The sequence below is a fragment of the Drepanopeziza brunnea genome, assembly GCF_022702325.1.
Source record: "Drepanopeziza brunnea f. sp. 'multigermtubi' strain 214-2 chromosome Unknown ctg15, whole genome shotgun sequence".
Lineage (NCBI taxonomy): Eukaryota > Fungi > Ascomycota > Leotiomycetes > Helotiales > Drepanopezizaceae > Drepanopeziza > Drepanopeziza brunnea.
This window is the reverse complement of record NW_027094078.1, coordinates 303,293-321,581: the sequence shown is the minus strand read 5'-3', so window position 1 is coordinate 321,581 and position 18,289 is coordinate 303,293. Positions and strand designations below refer to the sequence as shown.

Genomic DNA, 18,289 nt, shown 5'->3' with positions numbered 1-18,289 from the left:
GAATTGCAAGCCGTAACTCCCTTCTAAATCGTACAATCATTGCTTTCATGCGTGCGCAAAGTGCGCAAATTCAAGCGAGCTGGTGAAGATTTTTGCTCTGCGCAAAGGCTCACTCGGCGTGCGTCTCTTCGAAAAGTACCAGGACAGTGCCCGCCTTGCAAATATCCTACTACTGTCAGCACACCTCACACATTCTCTCCTCCCGAAACTTACTCCTTCATCATGAACCAGCTTAGCAACCTTCCCATTCTGCGGCGATCGAATCACAGTCTCCATCTTCATGCTCTCGATCCTAGGCCTCATTAGCATCCCCTCCCAATTCCCAATTTAACCCATTTTATCTCCTTTGAAAAAAAAAAAAAAAAAAAAAAAAAAAAAAAAAAAAAAAAAAAAAAAAAAAAAAAAAAAATGGAAAAAAAAGGCACTTACACAACCAGAGCCTGTCCCTTCTCGACCCGATCCCCCTCTCGAACCTCGTTCCTCAACACCTTACACGGCATAGGCGCCAGCACACTATTCGTCACATCCTTTAGCCCCAACGCTTTCTCAAACCAGGAGGGCGTTGCGAGAGTCATTTGCGTTTGCTTGCCGTGCTGGAAGAGCGTGATTCTGTCACCGTCGGTGATAATCGTGCTTTCGATGCGGATATGGGGGAAGAATGTTGAGATTGAAGGGGACTTGGGCTCGCAAATGACGCTGGGGTAGGAGTGAGTCTTGCCCCTGCCGGTGACTTCGACGTCGAATAGGCTTCGACCTCTTTGCTCGATTGAGACAGTGGTGGATTCATTCTCTTCGCCGCGAGATGTATTGAATGTGAATTGACGTCGACTTCTCGCACCAAATCCTATAACGGCTCCGTGTGGACCGGCCCTGACACCAGGCACAGAGAGCTCCTTGGCCAAAAGACCCAAAGCTGCCTGGGCAAAAACTTCTGGCTCATTTTCCTCGGGAGCAAATAGCTCATCGTTGTATTTCTGGATATACCCAGTCTCAACTTCCCCTTTGATGAAAGCAGGGCTCCTGCAAACCTTCTTCAAAAATTCGATATTAGTGCTCAGCCCAACAACCTCATACTCCTGCAACGCTGCGTGGAGTTTGCGTATGGCAACTTCACGAGTCTCGCCGCTCACGATGAGCTTCGCAATCATGCCATCATAAGCCGATGATACAGTGTCGCCTTCGATGAAACCAGCATCAATGCGGACACTCTCTGATATGGGAGGGGTTTTGAGATGGATCAGTTTACCCGAATCAGGCATGAAATTCTCGTTGGTGTTTTCTGCATAGATTCGAGCTTCGATAGCCCAGCCGCGCTCGGCTATTCTTTGAGCGATGGTTTCCTGGTTCAAGGGCAAGGGCTCGCCGGCAGCAACTTTAAACTGCCAGGAAACTAGATCCTCTCCTGTGACGACTTCTGTGACGGGATGCTCGACTTGGAGTCTGGTGTTCATCTCCATGAAGAAGAACTCATTCGTGTCGTTGTCGAAAATGACTAGATTGAATCAGCACATTTCTCCCTCTCCAATAAAAAAAAAAAAAAAAAAAAAAAAAAAAAAACCTTACACTCCACCGTGCCAGCACCTTCGTAGCCAACAGCCAAAGCAGCAGCCCTTGCCTTTTCCCACAGGTCTTGACGGATCTCCTCAGCCAGATTCGGGGCTGGTGCCTCCTCGAGAATTTTTTGGTGCCGGCGTTGGAGACTGCAATCCCGCTCCCCCAACGCAACAGCGTTACCATGCTTGTCAGCAAAGACCTGCACCTCAATATGCCTCGGCGTCGAGATATATTTCTCAACCAACATCTCGTCATCCCCAAACGAGTTCCGTCCCTCGCTCTTCGCACTCTCCAATTTATCCAAGAACTCCTGCTCGGTAAAAGCAATCCTCATGCCCTTCCCCCCACCTCCCTTGACAGCCTTGACCATGACCGGGAACCCAATCTTCGTCGCCTCTTGCAACAAATACTCAGGGTCTTGGTTTCCTCCATGGTAGCCGGGTATACACGGCACCCCGGCAGCAATCATAATCTCTTTGCTCCTCGACTTGTTGCCCATGGCCTCGATCGCCTTCCACGGCGGCCCAATAAACACCAGTCCCTCCTCCACACATCTCTTCGCGAAGGCCGAGTTCTCGCTCAGAAACCCGTACCCCGGATGTAGCGCCTCGCAAGACTGCTCCTTCGCGACCTTGATAATCCGCTCCCCGTCAAGGTATGCGTTTGCGGAACCGAGGTTCACAGCGAAGGGGCTCGAAAGCGCATGTTGGGATTGGGCGTCTGGGTCAGTGTAGATGGTGGTACACCGGACTCCCAGCGCGCCAGCTGTACGGCCTACCCGCAGGGCTATCTCTCCTCGATTTGCAATGAGGACGGAGGTTATGGGCGTGCTGGACGTGGTGGGAGTGGGAGTGGATGTGGATGTGGTGGAGGAGAGGCGGGAGAACTGGGCGGGGATGATGGCCCGGGGCAGAACTCGAAGTTTTGACGGGAACATGATGGACTCTGTGAGAATTGGTTTCTTTCACTCCAGGTGCGAGTGATCCGGTCTGGAGGAGGTCATGGATGGAGGGCTTTTTCAATGCCTATTCTGTTGTTAACTGACATGGACGGCGGTGCTGCTCTGTTAGAGCCGACCAGGGCCGCGGCTAGCCTAGCGCATGTACCCCGCATTTCCCCAGGCTCGGGAACCAAAACAAGCTCCGTGTGGGGGATCCACTATTCAGGTAGTCGTCGACTTCAAATCATCTATACTTGATGCACAATCTCTTGCTATCGTCTCAGCTATCTACTTTACATGGCTTCGGCGATAGTATCACTTCAGCGATAGCCCAAGAGAAGCCTGGCTTCTAGCTTTGTTTGCTTGGCCGATCCACCAACCAGCACCAACGTAGGCGTCAAAAGCGCCTCATCGACCATCCGATCAGACACTAGGGTGTTTATTGGAAAGGGGAAAGAAAAATAGAAATCTCTATTTATACTCAGCAGCTCGCTTGTAAAATAAGCGAGCTACTAAATTAAACAATAATCGACGAAACCGACAATACCTTCTCCAGAAGCCCGTACACCCAACGATATACGAGATTCTTCTACACTGTAGATATCAAAACCCAACTGAGCAATCTACCTCTCGCGAGGCGCCATGTGGTCAGACATACTACAACTAAATAAATAGGAGATCCCAAAGCTACATAACCTAACCTAATCTAACCCACCCACCATTTGACTTAAAGCGAAGTGAGGTGAAAAAGAAAAAAAAGTTCAGGCCCTGCTCACTTGCGGAAAGGAAGACAAATAACATGAATCTCAAGCGAGGAGCATACACAGATATATAACAAAACAATGCACAATCAAAAGCCACGCAGACACCCAGAGATTCTCTATCTATCAATCCCTCCCTAATCGGGACCGCCCGCCCGCGTGCATGACAATAATGAAAAGCCCGAGCCTGCACCTAGCAATACCGCACGCAGCATTGGAAATTTGAAAGGAGGGGGAGGGGGGTTTCAGGGGCTATATAGCGTGTTTACATGCAGTAGGGAAAACAGACTCGTCCGTACTTCTAATCTTTCTAACCGTGCGCCAATAAGGGCGCCACTCTATTCTCAGTCTCAGGTTCCCACGAGTGCGCTCACGCTAGACCGACTGTCAAACATCCACCGACTTTAAAACGGACTTGCAAATCGACATAATAATTTTCCGTTCTTTTCATCAGTACCTCGACACAGTTAATCATTCTCTGAATAACACTGAAGATACTACATGTAGCAATAACAAGAAACTTCTACGTTTATCATGGTAGAAAAGTGTTGATAGTATCAATTTCTAATGTTGTGAAATCAAGTTGCAAATTATCGAAGTGTGATCGGGCAACCCGAGACAGCCTTACTCATTGGCGCACGGTTATAGTCTAGGTCGCTACGAAGTACCGGTAGAGTGCTCGAAATTGCAGGACTCTGGAAGGGTAGAGGGAAAGGGGGATTTCCGCACCGTATATACGTGGTCGGTCGATGGGCCCATGCCATGCCATGCCATGCCATCCGATCCGCGCGTCCGACCAAACAAACAACAGACGACTCGACTCGACTGACGATAAAAGGGAATTCGGGAAATAGCTGAAATGGAAATTAAAACATGGGACGTTCGTGGAAAATCTGGAGACGAGTGAGCTACCTACGGAGGCCCAGAACAAAGGTAAATAAGTAAGTCAGGTAGGTATATAAGACAAGATAGATATATACGATGCTGAATAGGAAGGAAGGAAAGGAAAGGCTGGTTGGCTGGTTGGCTGGCTGACTTCTGCACCGTTTACCCAGCTCGTCTCAGCTTTGATGAAGTAAAGACCAAACTATTTCTTTCTCTACGGAGTACTCATTGCGCAACGGGTGTTGTTCTGATTGATTACTATTACTCACTCTACCAAGTAAGTAAGTACATACCTAGTCACAGTCGAGAAGATGGCCGAGATAAATACATACATTTGTGACTTATACTTATGCTCCGTATTAGCAGAAGGATCATAGGTAGGTTAAAGGTAGTAAGTACACAGCAGCACTATAGGCCAGCGTACATAACCCGATCGAGTCGAGTCGACGACTAGTCCGACTACCTATTGGAGCGGTATTGGTGCGACGCAGAAGGGTGCGCAGGAAGGAAGCATTGAGGCCCAAGATAAGAGATGAAGACGGCTTGGAGGAGACTAACCAACGACGAAACCATTGGCAGCTCTGATAGTCCAGATCGTTCAATTATACGGATGGATGGTCTCTGGGCTTCAAACTCACGGAAGGCCGTGAATGTCCAAGCTAAGCGAGGCTAATGGTGGTTCTGATACGACCCCGGGTCCCGGTCCCTCAACAGTAGGAGGTGATTGCTCTCGGAATTCTGAATGTATATATGTAGATATATCAATATACGTTCCATTATCACAATCTTATATTTAGATCAACGAAAAGATCAACCTTCTGTCGCTACCATGAAGTTCTCCATTGCAATTCTTGTGTCGCTTGTAGCCGCTGTTGCCAAGGCAGACGGCAACTTTCATACCGTTAGTTTCTATACCAACCAGATTCTGTCCTTCTCGGGTAATCTCACCGTTCCTCCACGAGTCCCGTCTGGTGGCGTTCCTTACCTCTGGTACGTGTTGGGAATCTATTACATCCCCCCCTCAGCTTGCCTCGTCAGAAGCAGAACTTGAGGAAGTCCTCCTCCACTAATGTCCTCGCACCGAAATTCTGGGCGAGCAATGACTAACAAGCCGATGCTTTAGGCCTGGCTTACAGCCTCCCAACAACCAGGGGGTCCTTCAACCAGTTCTCGACGGCCGTAATCAGCATTGGTATTTCGGCAATGCCTATGTGGGCAACCCCAGCGAGCCGTGAGTACATACCACACGGGGGAGGATGTCATATCCCAACATCTTCCGCAACCGTCCTCGTCAAGCAAAGACTTACTCACCTCTGTCCAGATATGGTGGAGGTCTCAGTTGCTCCGTTGGCCAGAATCTGGGATTCCACATGAACAACATCGATGGAGGGGGGAATTGGACAATAGGTGTGGCAAACGGCGGGGAAAAGGTGGAATACACCTTTGATATCGGACTCCAGATGAATCAAGGTATGGTATCCATCTCCCATACGAATGCTCACCCGACTAATCTCGCCCCTTCTCTAGCCCTGTTTGCCGTGGAGCTCTACCCGGGTACCAATTGGGACTTTGGCAATCTTGTCTTCAAGCATGTCGTGATTACGGCGGCGGGGACTGATGCCTCCTGGTGTAGTCCGACGCCTCTTTATAGCGCTGTTACCTTGACGATCAAGGGTGTGAGGTCATCAGTTTCGGGGAACGTCGTTACTTGCAAAATTGCAAGTCTTACTATCGCACCGCCGTAATGAGATTGGGCGCAGGCCCTCCCAGAATCGGCAAGAGAAGTGTCGTGGTCAGATCTTTGACGGGTATATTATTTTCTTTGTGTTATCCATCCCATTTGTAGGGGAAGGGAGCACGCGATCGTTATCTATTTTGGTAGCATCTTTTTCGAACTGCATATAAGAGTCTTGGGAGGATGATTTTGGATCGGTATCATTTTGGAGGGCTTTGTAGATAAATACAATATCGCTTGTTCAAATTAGTCAATCGGCTTCAAGGATCCGGAATACGAACCGCACTTGATCAATCCTCTTCTTTGCTGATGAGATACTCGGTTTCAGAAGCGGAACAGCACAGCATCAGAGCCTGATGTATCGAAGGAAAGATGCCTGGGGTACATGTGTCTGAAATTTCGCGACAGCCTTGAGTTTGGCGTCCGTAAGTACGGAAACATCCTCTTCCCACCGTGAAATCAATAAGTTCTTCCAGATACTCCGTAAGCGCGGATAATCGTGGAGAAGCGGACGTCAAGCGTTGACCGTCGAAACGAGAATCGGTAAGTGATAGAAAGCCTGCATCGAGGTCGAGATGGGCATGACTGTCCCTTATAAGTGCCGTCGTGTTAGCGTACATACAGTATTTCCAGAAATAGAAGGGGCTACATACTTCGCACCCCATGCAATCGGAAGAACCCCCATGTTTTGAGTATCGTGGCAACGGGGACGGGTCCGGTCTTCTCCGCATCATGTTCAAAGCGTCCACGTTGAACGAAAATCTTTCGAAAGAGGTAAGTAGCATCGATACTTAAAGTGATGGTGTGTATTCACGTGCCCACTTCTCCTGCTGCCGTAGCCGAGATGCGGATGGGAACCAATGATAACTGTATGCAACCTTACTTATTCTATAATAAAACAACGCTGCGCACCCTACCCTCAACACCCTTCACATCCCCTCAATTATTAACCATGACATGACTAAAGTGAAAAATGAAAAAAAAAAAAAAAAAAAAGGTAGGCAACACACAAACTCCCCAAAAAAATCTCCAATCCAGATCCCCCTTTTTGTCTAGCCAAGAAGAAAGAAGAAAAACATCAATGTGGAAATGGGGTAAAGCAGTAGGAAAATTGCGCAAACCAACGAAAAGCAGACCTCTCGGCCCCTCATCCTTATGCCGAAGGATGTCCAATCCCCCATATGAGAGTCCCTCCTGGTTCTCCCAGCGCCCCTCTTCCTTCCCCCCAATGATAATCCGGTAGCAGAAAACCGTAAATTTCCTTCACCAAACGAAAACCAGATCAAAGATGAGAGACAAACGACACGCGAACTGCCAGGAGGGCACCTAGCAGTTTTGCGAGATGGCATCCTTCAGAGGAGACTCATGAAATCATGAAATCTTCGTTCAATCATACAACACTCGCTCATTGAAGAGGCGGTACGATACAGCCGGATGGGAACGTGACCGTCCGCGCAATGGCAGAGACGCCGGAGGGACTTATCGCCAACCAAGTTGACGGGATGTATGGGCAGGACAAGCTAGGTAGACCAACGCTAGGTAGTCCAACGCTAGGTAGACCAATTGAACCAAGAGTAGGCAATGGTGGTAGGACCGACGGCGTGGTTCCAGACGGTGCCGCTTGAGGCGTAGTTTGAGCCGCTAGTGTGTTTGGCGACGAGCTTGGGGATGCGAGGTTGGACGGCGTGGTGGCTGGTACCGCAGCAGTGGTTTGGTCAGCGGTAGTCTGTGGACCAGGAGCAGTCGATGCAATAGAGTTAACTGATGGCGAGGCCTCCTCAGAGGTCGAGAGCCCACCTCCTAGTGTGACACTTGACAAGGGCGCGACGGATGTTGTTTCCAGGAGCGAGGTTGCCGATGGAATAAGGTTCCCTTGTGAAGAAGGTTCGACAGACAAACCTTCAGTGCTTGCGCTTGACGGGTTTGTCACGGAAGAAGCTATAGATGACGCATCTCTGATCACCAGAGATGTTGATTGTGAAACAGCACCGGTGGAAATGGTTGCTCCATTGTCCGACGAAGGGGCAGTACCGGTGAGCTGGGAGACGGTCCCAAAACTTAGAGACGCAAAAGAACCACTCTGGGACGCAACACCGGTGCTAAAAGCAGACGAGGTTTCATCTGTCAAGCTACCACTGGCAGGAGCCGAACTTGTGACAGATGGTTCCAATGTAAGAGCGGTCGAACTGTCAACATTCAGACTGCTTGGCGACGCCAGACTGCCCGAAGTGACGGACAGAGGAGCCGTAGCAGATTCAGTGCTGAACCCGGAGCTTTCTGCAGAAGTGACAGTGCCTGTAGAGCTCTCGCTTGTAGGCAGTGACAGTGCTTGAGAGCTTGCCAGCGACGCAGACTCAGAGACCAGGGAAGATAGAATAGTTGCAAAGCTACTCTCCGATGAGATAATTGCTGCGACAGTACTCTGGATAGCCGTGCTTTCCACCGATGAAGAAAGAGAGAGAGACGACGAGGCTTGAGTGGTTCCGAGACTCTCTGGTGTAGAGAGGCTGAATGCAGCACTCGAACTCTGCGTGAGAAGCTGCGCTGATGACTCAGGCAAGTATTGGCTGCTACTTTCTCCCGTAGGGGATGCGGCCGTGGAGCTCGAAATCTGGGCCGTAGTAGTGCTCTCAGACGAAACGGCGCTCGACGAACCCCCTTGCGTGCTCTGGAGTGCTGTGGATGTTGCTGAGTTACTCGATGTAAGGGACAAGGAGTTAGTCAGACTGCTCGCACTGGCTACGAATGAATTTGTCGATGAAGTAGCAATGAAAGAGCGTGACGAGACCGACAGGGAGGGAGTCGAAAATCCGTACGATACACCAACGCGAAAGTCTAGGTCGATGAAAGTAGAAGGATCAAAGTTGGGGCCTGGGAAAGAAACACAAGTGAAGACGTTCGCTTCTATGTCGAAATATACATTGATGTGGCCACCAACGTAGGAATTAAATGCGGCACAAGCGGTGATGGCGTTGCAATCGTTGCCTGTGTTGGGTAAGGTGGTGGAGATCGGAGGGTTTACATCGGAGCCAGGGTAGGTTAACCTCTCCCTCGCCGCGTATCCGACAAAAAATCTGGTATAGACATCGAGGGTTCCGGGTATATTGGAGAGAGTTTCCGTGTTACAGACAGAGGATCCACTGGGGACGTTGAGACTCGTTGTCGAGGCAAGGGAGTTTGTGGTTCTCGACGAGAGCAAGGTCTCTGCTGAAGTAGACGGGAGAATGGATGTGCTAAGGCTGTTGATGCTTGCTGAACTGGAGAATGAGCTGGCCCCTTCCGTAGAAGATATTTCCGGTGTCGAAGAGCCGCTGCTCGATCGAGCAGTCAAAGAAGGAGTAGATGACCGAAGGCCGGCAGAACTGCTCGCAAGGGCTGAAGAAGTCTCCAGCAAGGCCGAACTTGAGGCTACCCTGGGAGAGCTGGAAGCTTCTACGGTTGATACGGTAGACAGATAGATGCTGGAACTTGTGAGAGCGTCTGTAGTCGAGGAAGAGAGACTCGGGCTCGAGACCTGGGCCGATGGAGCCGAGGACGACAATGTAAAGCTAGTGAGAGCTTCTGCTGAAGATGACAATCCTAGACTCGAACTAACAGGGACTGAAAGAGTCGAAGATGAACTGGAGCTCGGGAAAACCTCTATTGAAGATGACGGGCCCAATGACGATAATGTAGAGCTCGGGAGAACTTCTGGTGAAGATGACGGGCCCAAGGACGATAATATAGAGCTAGTAAGAGCTTCTGCTGAAGATGATGTTCCTAGACCCGAACTGACAAGGATTGAAAAAGTCGAGGATAAACTGGAGCTCGCGAGAACTTGTGTCGAGGACGGGCTCAAGGACGACAATATCGAGCTCGCGAGAGCTTCTGTCGAGGACGGGCTCAAAGAGGAAAACGTAGAGCTCGCGAGAACTTCTGTTGAAGAGAGGCCTGTACTCAAAATCGGGGCTAGTATGGTCGAGGACGACAACGTAGAGCTCTCAAAGACTTCTATCGAGGACGATAACGTAGAGCCCTCAAAAACTCCTGTAGAAGACGGGCTCAAAGACGACAATATAGAGCTCGCGAGAGCTTCTGTCGAGGACGGGCTCAAAGAGGAAAACGTAGAGCTCGCGAGAACTTCTGTTGAAGAGGGGCCTGTACTCAAAATCGGGGCTAGTATGGTCGAGGACGACAACGTAGAGCTCTCAATGACTTCTATCGAGGACGATAACGTAGAGCCCTCAAAACCTCCTGTCGAAGACGGGCTTAAAGACGACAATATAGAGCTCGTGAGAGCTCCTTCTGCTGACGAGAGGCCTGTACTCAAAATCGGGGCTAGTATGGTCGAGGACGACAACGTAGAGCTCTCAATGACTTCTATCGAGGACGATAACGTAGAGCCCTCAAAACCTCCTGTCGAAGACGGGCTTAAAGACGACAATATAGAGCTCGTGAGAGCTCCTTCTGCTGACGAGAGGCCTGTACTCAAAATCGGGGCTAGTATGGTCGAGGACGACAACGTAGAGCTCTCAATGACTTCTATCGAGGACGATAACGTAGAGCCCTCAAAACCTCCTGTCGAAGACGGGCTTAAAGACGACAATATAGAGCTCGTGAGAGCTCCTTCTGCTGACGAGAGGCCTGTACTCAATATCGGGGCTAGTATGGTCGAGGACGACAACGTAGAGCTCTCAAAGACTCCTATCGAGGATGATAATGTAGAGCTCTCAAGGACTCCTGTCGAGGACGGGCTCAAAGACGACAATATAGAGCTCGTAAGAGCTCCTCCTGCTGACGAGAGGCCTGTACTCGAAATCGGGGCTAGTATGGTCGAGGATGACAACGTAGAGCTCTCAAGGACTCCTGTCGAAGACGGTCTCAAAGACGACAATATAGAGCTCGTAAGAGCTCCTCCTGCTGAAGATGACAATCCTAGACTCGAGCTGACAAGGACTGAAAGAATCGAAGATGAACTGGAGGTAGGGGCTAGTATGGTCGAGGATGACAACGTAGAGCTCTCAAAGACTCCTGTCGAGGACGGGCTCAAAGACGACAATATGGAGCTCGTGAGAGTTTCGGTAGAGGACGGGTTCAAGGACGACAATATAGAGCTCGTAAGAGCTCCTGTTGAAGAGAGGCCTGTGCTCGAAATCTGGGCCAGTAGGGTCGAGCTAGATTGAAGCGCCGATGCGCTGGAGGTGGCTGGCAGCAAGGTTGACGAAGATAGTGCTATAACGCGTTAGATGGCTCGAAAGCTCGAGCCCGGAGAAACAGAAGGGCGTCTGGAAAAACAAAAGTTTGTTGAATCATAGTGGAATATGAAATACGCACTGGAAGTACTAGAAGAGGAGCTGCCACCACTCGTAGAGAGGATCGTACTGGCTGTAGATGTGTCTAAATAGTCAGAAGATGGTAGGAAGCTTTTGGAAAGGGGTTGGTGAAAAAGAGTTCGAAGTATTGTCGATCCTCAATTCATACCTCTGGGCAGTAGTATGTTTGATGAACTCGACGGCGTCGGGACGGCTGTCGAGGCTACAAGGAAGAATTGTCAGCCTGTCTTGGAAATAGATTGAGGGGAAAATTCCAACATTGGGGACTAAAGCTGTCATCTCTGGGGACTTGGGTTTACTTACCAGTGACGGATGCGCTAGAAGCTGCGGGGAATCAAACATTAGTAACAGTTTTCGCGAGGGGAGGGGGAGAGATGATGAAGGGGATTTGGGCTATGTATTCTGGGAAGCATGAGTGAACCGGCAGAATTCTTACAGGATGCCGGAATAGCTTGGTAACATCAGTATTAACATTGTGTCTCGATCAGAGGACACTTACTTGATATCCTCGACGACAATATCGCCGCATAAGCCCTGTTTGAATACACCTGCATCTGGGCCACGCCACCACACAACTCATAACTGTTGCCGGTACAGGGTACGGTTGCCAGGCTGTCAGCTACCCTTTGTGCAGAGGGCTGGAGCCCAGAACCACATATACACGCCCTGACGATATATCATTAGCGCCCTTCTTCAACGCCACTTGCTCTAACGTACCCTCCGCTTGTGATACCAGCATATTGAAAGTCGGTACTCTGGCCATAGACATCACCCAGAAGATGACCATTCAGTCCACAACTGGCCAAACAACTACCAATGTCCACTTGCGTGCGCACGACAAGTGTTGTTGCCAAGCCATCTTGCCGGGTCACAAACGGACTTATTCTCAAAGGGTCACTGTAAAGTCCGTCGTAACTCCATTGGCCGTTTCCGGGAACGATGTAGGGAGTGGATATAGAGCCGGAAGTCAAGAAAGTTGTCCGGACTCTGTAAACAAGCGTGAATCCGGCGGATCCACAATATTCGTACGGGTTGATCAAACAGGGCCCCGATATCGTTGCTGCAACGTTGTCCAACTGCTTGATCCCTGTTACTCCATCTGAAGCTGGAATTGCAGAGGCACATGTACAGATCCTGAAAATTCAGCAAGGTTTCTCAAGTCTCTCCACTTAGCAAAGGACTTACCCGGTTGCACTCAAAAGAGCGTAAGGAGCTGGATTGATTGTCTCTGAGGCCTCGGCATAATTCAGACATTCATACAAGCACTGATCAACATCAAAGTTGGCTCCTAAAACGATCCTAGCTGACCCCAATGTCTGGGACGGATCACTGTATGTTCCGTCTAATTCGTAAATATTGTTTCCCGGGTTGAACGCGGGGAAGGCAGTTGGGGGCGACCATATTGATATAGTTGTTGATGTTGATAGAGCTGGAGCAGATCAGTCACTGATAATATCCTCGACACGCCAGACTTACCAGGTGTCGTGGACGTCAGAATGCTGCTACTAGCAGAGGTTGTAATTGGCGAAGAGATGCCTATAAAGTTAGCAATTGAAATATATAATAGAGGGGCTCTGGGTGAGTTCAAATAAAATCCTCGATACGCTAGACTTACCAAGTGTCGTAGACGTCAGAATGCTGCTACTAGCAGAGGTTGTAATTGGCGAAGAGATGCCTATAATGTTAGCAATTGAAATATATGCTGGCGAAGTTTGGATAAGATTTAAATAAAATTCTCGACACGCTAGACTTACCAAGTGTCGTAGACGTCAGAATGCTGCTACTAGCAGAGGTTGTAATCGGCGAAGAGATGCCTATAAAGTTAGCAATTGAGATATATAATAGCGGGGGTCTGGGTGAGTTCGAATAAAATCCTCGATACGCTAGACTTACCAAGTGTCGTAGACGTCAGAATTCTGCTGCTAGCAGAGGTCGTAATCGGCGTAGAGATGCCTACAAAATTAGCAATTACAATATATGATAGCGGGGCTCTGGGTGAGTTCGAATAAAATCCTCGATACGCTAGACTTACCAAGTGTCGTAGACGTTAGAATTCTGCTGCTAGCAGAGGTCGTAATCGGCGTAGAGATGCCTATAAAATTAGCAATTGAAGTATATGATAGCGGGGCTCTGGGTGAGTTCGAATAAAATCCTCGATACGCTAGACTTACCAAGTATCGTAGACGTCAGAATTCTGCTGCTAGCAGAGGTCGTAATCCGCGTAGAGATGCCTATAAAATTAGCAATTGAAATATATGATAGCGGAGCTGTGGGTAAGTTCAAATAAAATCCTCGACACGCTAGACTTACCAGGTGTCGTAGACGTTAGAATTCTGCTGCTAGCAGAGGTCGTAATCCGCGTAGAGTTGACTGCGAAATTAGCAATTAAAATATATGCTAGCGAGGTTCTAGATAAGATTCAAATAAAATCCTTAACACGCTAGACTTACCAGATGTCGTAGACGTCAGAATTCTGCTGCTAGCAGAGGTCGTAATCCGCGTAGAGATGCCTGCAAAATTAGCAGATGAAATATATGCCGGCAGGGTTCTGGGTAGAATTCAGGAAAGACCGAAGCATCGTGATGCTGATCAGTACCAAGAACATACCGGTAGATTGTAGCGTCGATGCTCTAGTGGTGGTCGGCACGAGGCTCGTCGCTGAAAGAACGTAATGTCAGACTCTTTCTGTGGACTAAATAGAACGAGGGTTCGGTTCTTTGTCATCCAGTCCAAGTAGGATGCCAGACTTCAAAGCGCTAAGCGCTATCATTGGGGTTGAGTTCACTCACAGATTCCACGTGTACTAGAAGCTGCTGAGAGTTGACTGTCAGCAAGGCAATTTAACGATGTTCCTAGGAGGTCTTACTTGTGGCAATCGTGCTGCGTAAAGTGGAGGTACCTGAACCACAGTTAGTATCGACAAGAAATATTTCTGTCAGGGGGGACGGGGACACTCACCAAGCACACTCGTGGACGAAGTGGCAGCAGCCGGGTAAGCCCTATTCGAGTACACCTGCATGTACTGGGGGCCACCACAGAACTCGAAGGCATTTTCGTTACAAGGGCTGGAAGCCAGGCTGTTTGCCACCAAGGTAGCGCCCACCTCAAGCCCATTACCACAGACACATCCTCTATACACATAATTAGCTGCGGGGGCTTTATCATGGTGAAAAAGACGAACCCTCCGTTGATGAGACCCGCATATTGCCAAGTCGTAGATGTCCCGGCCGTGGGCGCGTCTGCAAGATTGCGACCGTTCAAACTACAGAAATCAAGACAGGTAGCGACGTCGACGAAATTTCTCAAAACTATCGGATCGGACGAATCATCACTTCTGATCTGGAAAACGGAGTTGGCTTCGGGGTCACTAAAAGTCCCAGCATAACCCCACTGGCCGTTTCCAGGGTTGATCCAAGGATTCGAGATAGATCCTGGAAACAAATTCGCTGACCGCAGACTGTAGACTAGAGTATATCCTGGAGCACCGCAATACTCGTTCGGGTTGATATTACAAGCAGATCCTGCACCTGTTGCTGCTACATTGTCGAACTGTCTGACATGATCCGTCCCGAATGGAGGTGCTAGCGAAGCACCACACTGGCAAAGACTGTGAAACCAAGATCTCAGTACAGGGAAATATACACAGGATGCGTACATCTTACCCTCCATTAGATATGGCAGCAAATTGTAGAGGGGAGAGGGGTACGTCGCCCCCGAACAGACCGGCACAATTTTGCAGACATTGACCCACGTCGTAGTTGTAACCGTAGTAAACCCCATCCACAAAGACGTTGACGAGATTGATATTAGCATCAGTGAATGAACCAAAGAACTGGTAGTAACTATCTCCGGGGTTTAGGTAAGGCAGTGACGTTGGAATAGCCCAAGATACTGATGAAGTGTTAGATGACTCAGGGTTTCAAGACCGTCAAGCAGGGGCATGGAATCAAAGTGAGAAATGTAAGAGCCTGGAGCTTTATGACGCGGAAATCATGAAACTCACCGCCTTGTCCATCGGAGAGATGCACCAGTGATATTAAAACGAGGAAGCAAGCGTACAGAAACACCTTCGGGTTCTGCATACTCGCAACCTTCCGCTGTCTGCTGACAGCAAGGTTCGACTAGTGGCGCTGCAAATTCGTTGTCGATGTATAGTGAACGATCAAATGAGTGTTGTTTAGGGAAAGTTGTATGTAACCAAAGAGCGTGTTCTTCTCTCTCTCGGAGAAGCTTTGATGCGCAGAACAAAGTGAAGCACTGAGGGTCAAGTCCAAAAGTGAGAAGGGGAAGAGGTAACATAATATTCTGCTATATTCGCTAAAGCACCAAGGGAATGCAAAATCAACACGCAATTAAGACATCGGAATGCGTATCACCGAAGATTTGGAAACGATCAGCAAGTGTACCCGAAAACCCACCAGGCTTCCCATATAACATTGAGACTTAGAAATCCCATTCCTCGCTGATCGCGTCGTGCAGCTTCTGAGGTCTTCGGTACAGTTAGCGATTTTGTCTCAAGGGACCGCAAGGAGTGGGTTGGAGAAGTCTATGAAAGGAATGCAACTGCAAGAGAAAATATGAGCCGGTCAACGTCTCGACCCCAGCCCCTCCCCACCAGAGTCGCGCCTCAGACATCTCGAATCCTGAGCGGTTTCCTAATCCGATGGGGTATCACTTGCACGCATACTCAATTATGTTTGTTGTCTGCGGAGCGGCGCGAAGCAAGGGCGCAAAGACGGTGGCGGATGAGACCCAAACGTCACGACTAGACAAGCGCGCATCGCAAGGTGCGGACGGAGCCGCCTCCTTTCAACCTTGCATCGGTTGGCCGCCATTCCTTCAAAGATGGCTCGAATCGTAGGTAGCCCCGAGTTATGAATAATGAGGTTCGCGACATGAGGTCCCGACGCGTGTGGTAGTCCCGCAAAGAAAACTAGAGATAAAAAATCAAAATAAATTAGAAACTCGGATATAAAATATGTGGAGTGTCTGATAGGATACATATAAATAGGTATAAAAAATGTCACAGACATCTTGCACGCATCAAATGCGCCTCAGATAACACATCTCTCGAGGAAAACATCAAGACGCTATCAGAATGCTTCCAAATACTATATAAATGCCCCGTTCCGACGTCTCGCTTAACCCGGGGCCTGTTGACCACCGACTTTCAGAGCAGGCAAGTGCATATGTACGTACGGACTCGGACATTCATCGCTGGCTTCGGATTTCATCAGAATTGAAAAAAAGAAGAAAAAAAAAACATATTTCGATTTTCAGAGTAATTATCTCAAGCGGAGAAGCCATCGACAGGCATAGAGATCATCGTTAAAACAACACAATATGTTAGAAGCCGATTCCAGTAACAAGCCTGCAGACGATGGATAAGGTAAGAACGGGATACTTCCTAAAACCTGGCGTCCAGCGCAAGACATTAAGTATAGATTTTCAGAACTTCTTTACTTACCCAGGCACTCGCTCTGAATGAAGATTTTAGATCCAAAAGAAGAAAAATCCCTCCAGCTATAGGTAACAACGTTGTTCTGTTGGATCCTTGGTCTTGGCAAATGAAGAACGCTTTAAAAATGTGCCCAGAGTGAAGATATGAAAAATCATACGGACCATCGGAGCTTGTCGATGAGAAATGAACTTCGTATGTACCAGTACATTCTATAAAGCCCCGACATCCGACAGGCCAGGTTTATCCCGGATCGACCAGAATGATGCCGTATGGACAACACGTGACAAGTTGAGGGGCAGGTTGCTTGGTTTTGTACGGAGTCCGGAGTAATGCACTGTAATGTAAGCTGATTGAACAGTCGTCACAGCTTACCCCACTTGACACCACTTCAACATCTCCTCCATTCTTCCACTTCCACTTCCACAGCTAACACTTCCATTCCAGAAACCTCAATCAACCCCAAAATTGAAATCATTGGAAACCCGATCAATCAGTCCAAATGGTCAAAGCAGGTATGTCTTGTTATGCGTCTTGCGTCTACCTATATTATATTATATATATACCTTGCGTCTCCCTATCCCTGCCAATATATAGTGGCGGGGTCGCTAGAGACAATATGAGCAGGATTCTGACCTCCGGGCAATTTTCAACCCCAGATGGCCACTGTCCAAAGCTCCCGAGTGGAATGACAAGATTCTGATGGCTGCATCAAGACTTTTGCTGACCATCCACCTGCAGTTGCAACCGTTCGAGGCGACTCCAAGGTCTCCGGAACCGTAACCTTCGAGCAGGCATCCGAGTCCTCTCCCACCACCATCACCTGGGACATTACTGGCAACGATGCCAACGCCGAGCGTGGCATGCATATCCATCAATTTGGAGACAACACCAACGGTTGCACATCCGCTGGTCCTCACTGTGAGTGCCACACACCTACCAAAGCATATCTGGAAGAACAGCAGGGCTGATGGAGCTTTTTTACCATAGTCAACCCTTACGGCAAGACTCACGGTGCCCCTTCCGATGAGACTCGCCACGTAGGTGATTTGGGAAATTTCAAGACCGATGCCCAGGGCAACGGCAAGGGCTCTACTACGGACAAGCTCATCAAGTTGATCGGTCCTGAGAGCGTTATCGGAGTAAGTGCTCAGCATGAATACTACATTAGGATCAGAGCTAACGTGGGATAGCGAACTGTTGTCGTCCACTCCGGAACCGATGATCTCGGCCAGGGAGGAAACGAGGAATCCAAGAAGACTGGTAACGCTGGTACTCGACCTGCTTGCGGTATGTTTCCTGGTCCATCGCTTGACGACAATCACTGACAGTACTGCTTATTCAGGTGTCATTGGCATTGCTGCGTAAATATATGATGAACCGTGGATTCTGTGCGGATATGAGAAGATGGTCTGCCAGCCAGCCAGCCAGATTCGCTGGACGCTGATTTTGTCCCTTTAAATGCCATGATTAGCAGAGGCTATGCCTTTTCCCTCTTAGGCATGTGGGATTCGCGCACTCAATTTCAGGATATCATTTTTCGTCCAAGACTCTTTGCATGGATATGGTGTTTGTCCCCTTGTGTTTTGAAGCTTGATACTTCCTAGTATTTGGGATTCTTATGGAATTCCTCTCCTAACCCAT

The 18,289-nt window shown here is 48.9% G+C and overlaps 5 protein-coding genes across 5 annotated transcripts; 3 read left to right on the top strand and 2 right to left on the bottom strand.

The window, feature by feature from the left end:
* Positions 1 to 109: 109 nt before the first annotated feature.
* On the bottom strand, positions 110 to 2,491 carry L3040_008179 (uncharacterized protein; the record flags this gene model as incomplete). The annotated part of the gene is made up of 4 exons (XM_007297190.1): positions 110 to 166; positions 214 to 292; positions 430 to 1,492; positions 1,564 to 2,491. 4 exons carry the CDS (start codon positions 2,489 to 2,491, stop codon positions 110 to 112), a joined length of 2,127 nt encoding a protein of 708 aa, XP_007297252.1.
* A 2,478-nt stretch (positions 2,492 to 4,969) lies between these two features.
* L3040_008178 (uncharacterized protein) lies at positions 4,970 to 5,885 on the top strand (the record flags this gene model as incomplete). The annotated part of the gene is made up of 4 exons (XM_007297191.2): positions 4,970 to 5,130; positions 5,264 to 5,371; positions 5,462 to 5,610; positions 5,668 to 5,885. The coding sequence occupies 4 exons, from the start codon at positions 4,970 to 4,972 to the stop codon at positions 5,883 to 5,885; spliced, it is 636 nt and encodes a 211-aa protein (XP_007297253.2).
* A 1,447-nt stretch (positions 5,886 to 7,332) lies between these two features.
* On the top strand, positions 7,333 to 11,037 carry L3040_008177 (uncharacterized protein; the record flags this gene model as incomplete). Its single annotated transcript, XM_066153923.1, has 5 exons — positions 7,333 to 7,379; positions 7,521 to 8,187; positions 8,437 to 8,763; positions 9,004 to 9,321; positions 9,388 to 11,037. 5 exons carry the CDS (start codon positions 7,333 to 7,335, stop codon positions 11,035 to 11,037), a joined length of 3,009 nt encoding a protein of 1,002 aa, XP_066010472.1.
* A 159-nt stretch (positions 11,038 to 11,196) lies between these two features.
* On the bottom strand, positions 11,197 to 15,269 carry L3040_008176 (uncharacterized protein; the record flags this gene model as incomplete). The annotated part of the gene is made up of 22 exons (XM_066153922.1): positions 11,197 to 11,251; positions 11,336 to 11,389; positions 11,487 to 11,511; positions 11,624 to 11,638; positions 11,687 to 11,853; positions 11,905 to 12,321; positions 12,373 to 12,616; positions 12,664 to 12,723; positions 12,803 to 12,862; positions 12,942 to 13,001; positions 13,081 to 13,140; positions 13,220 to 13,279; positions 13,359 to 13,418; positions 13,498 to 13,557; positions 13,638 to 13,697; positions 13,795 to 13,845; positions 13,977 to 14,000; positions 14,054 to 14,086; positions 14,146 to 14,318; positions 14,369 to 14,794; positions 14,850 to 15,078; positions 15,191 to 15,269. The coding sequence occupies 22 exons, from the start codon at positions 15,267 to 15,269 to the stop codon at positions 11,197 to 11,199; spliced, it is 2,472 nt and encodes an 823-aa protein (XP_066010471.1).
* A 1,878-nt stretch (positions 15,270 to 17,147) lies between these two features.
* On the top strand, positions 17,148 to 18,013 carry L3040_008175 (uncharacterized protein; the record flags this gene model as incomplete). Its single annotated transcript, XM_007297193.1, has 5 exons — positions 17,148 to 17,160; positions 17,387 to 17,566; positions 17,636 to 17,787; positions 17,839 to 17,935; positions 17,991 to 18,013. The coding sequence occupies 5 exons, from the start codon at positions 17,148 to 17,150 to the stop codon at positions 18,011 to 18,013; spliced, it is 465 nt and encodes a 154-aa protein (XP_007297255.1).
* Positions 18,014 to 18,289: the final 276 nt, after the last annotated feature.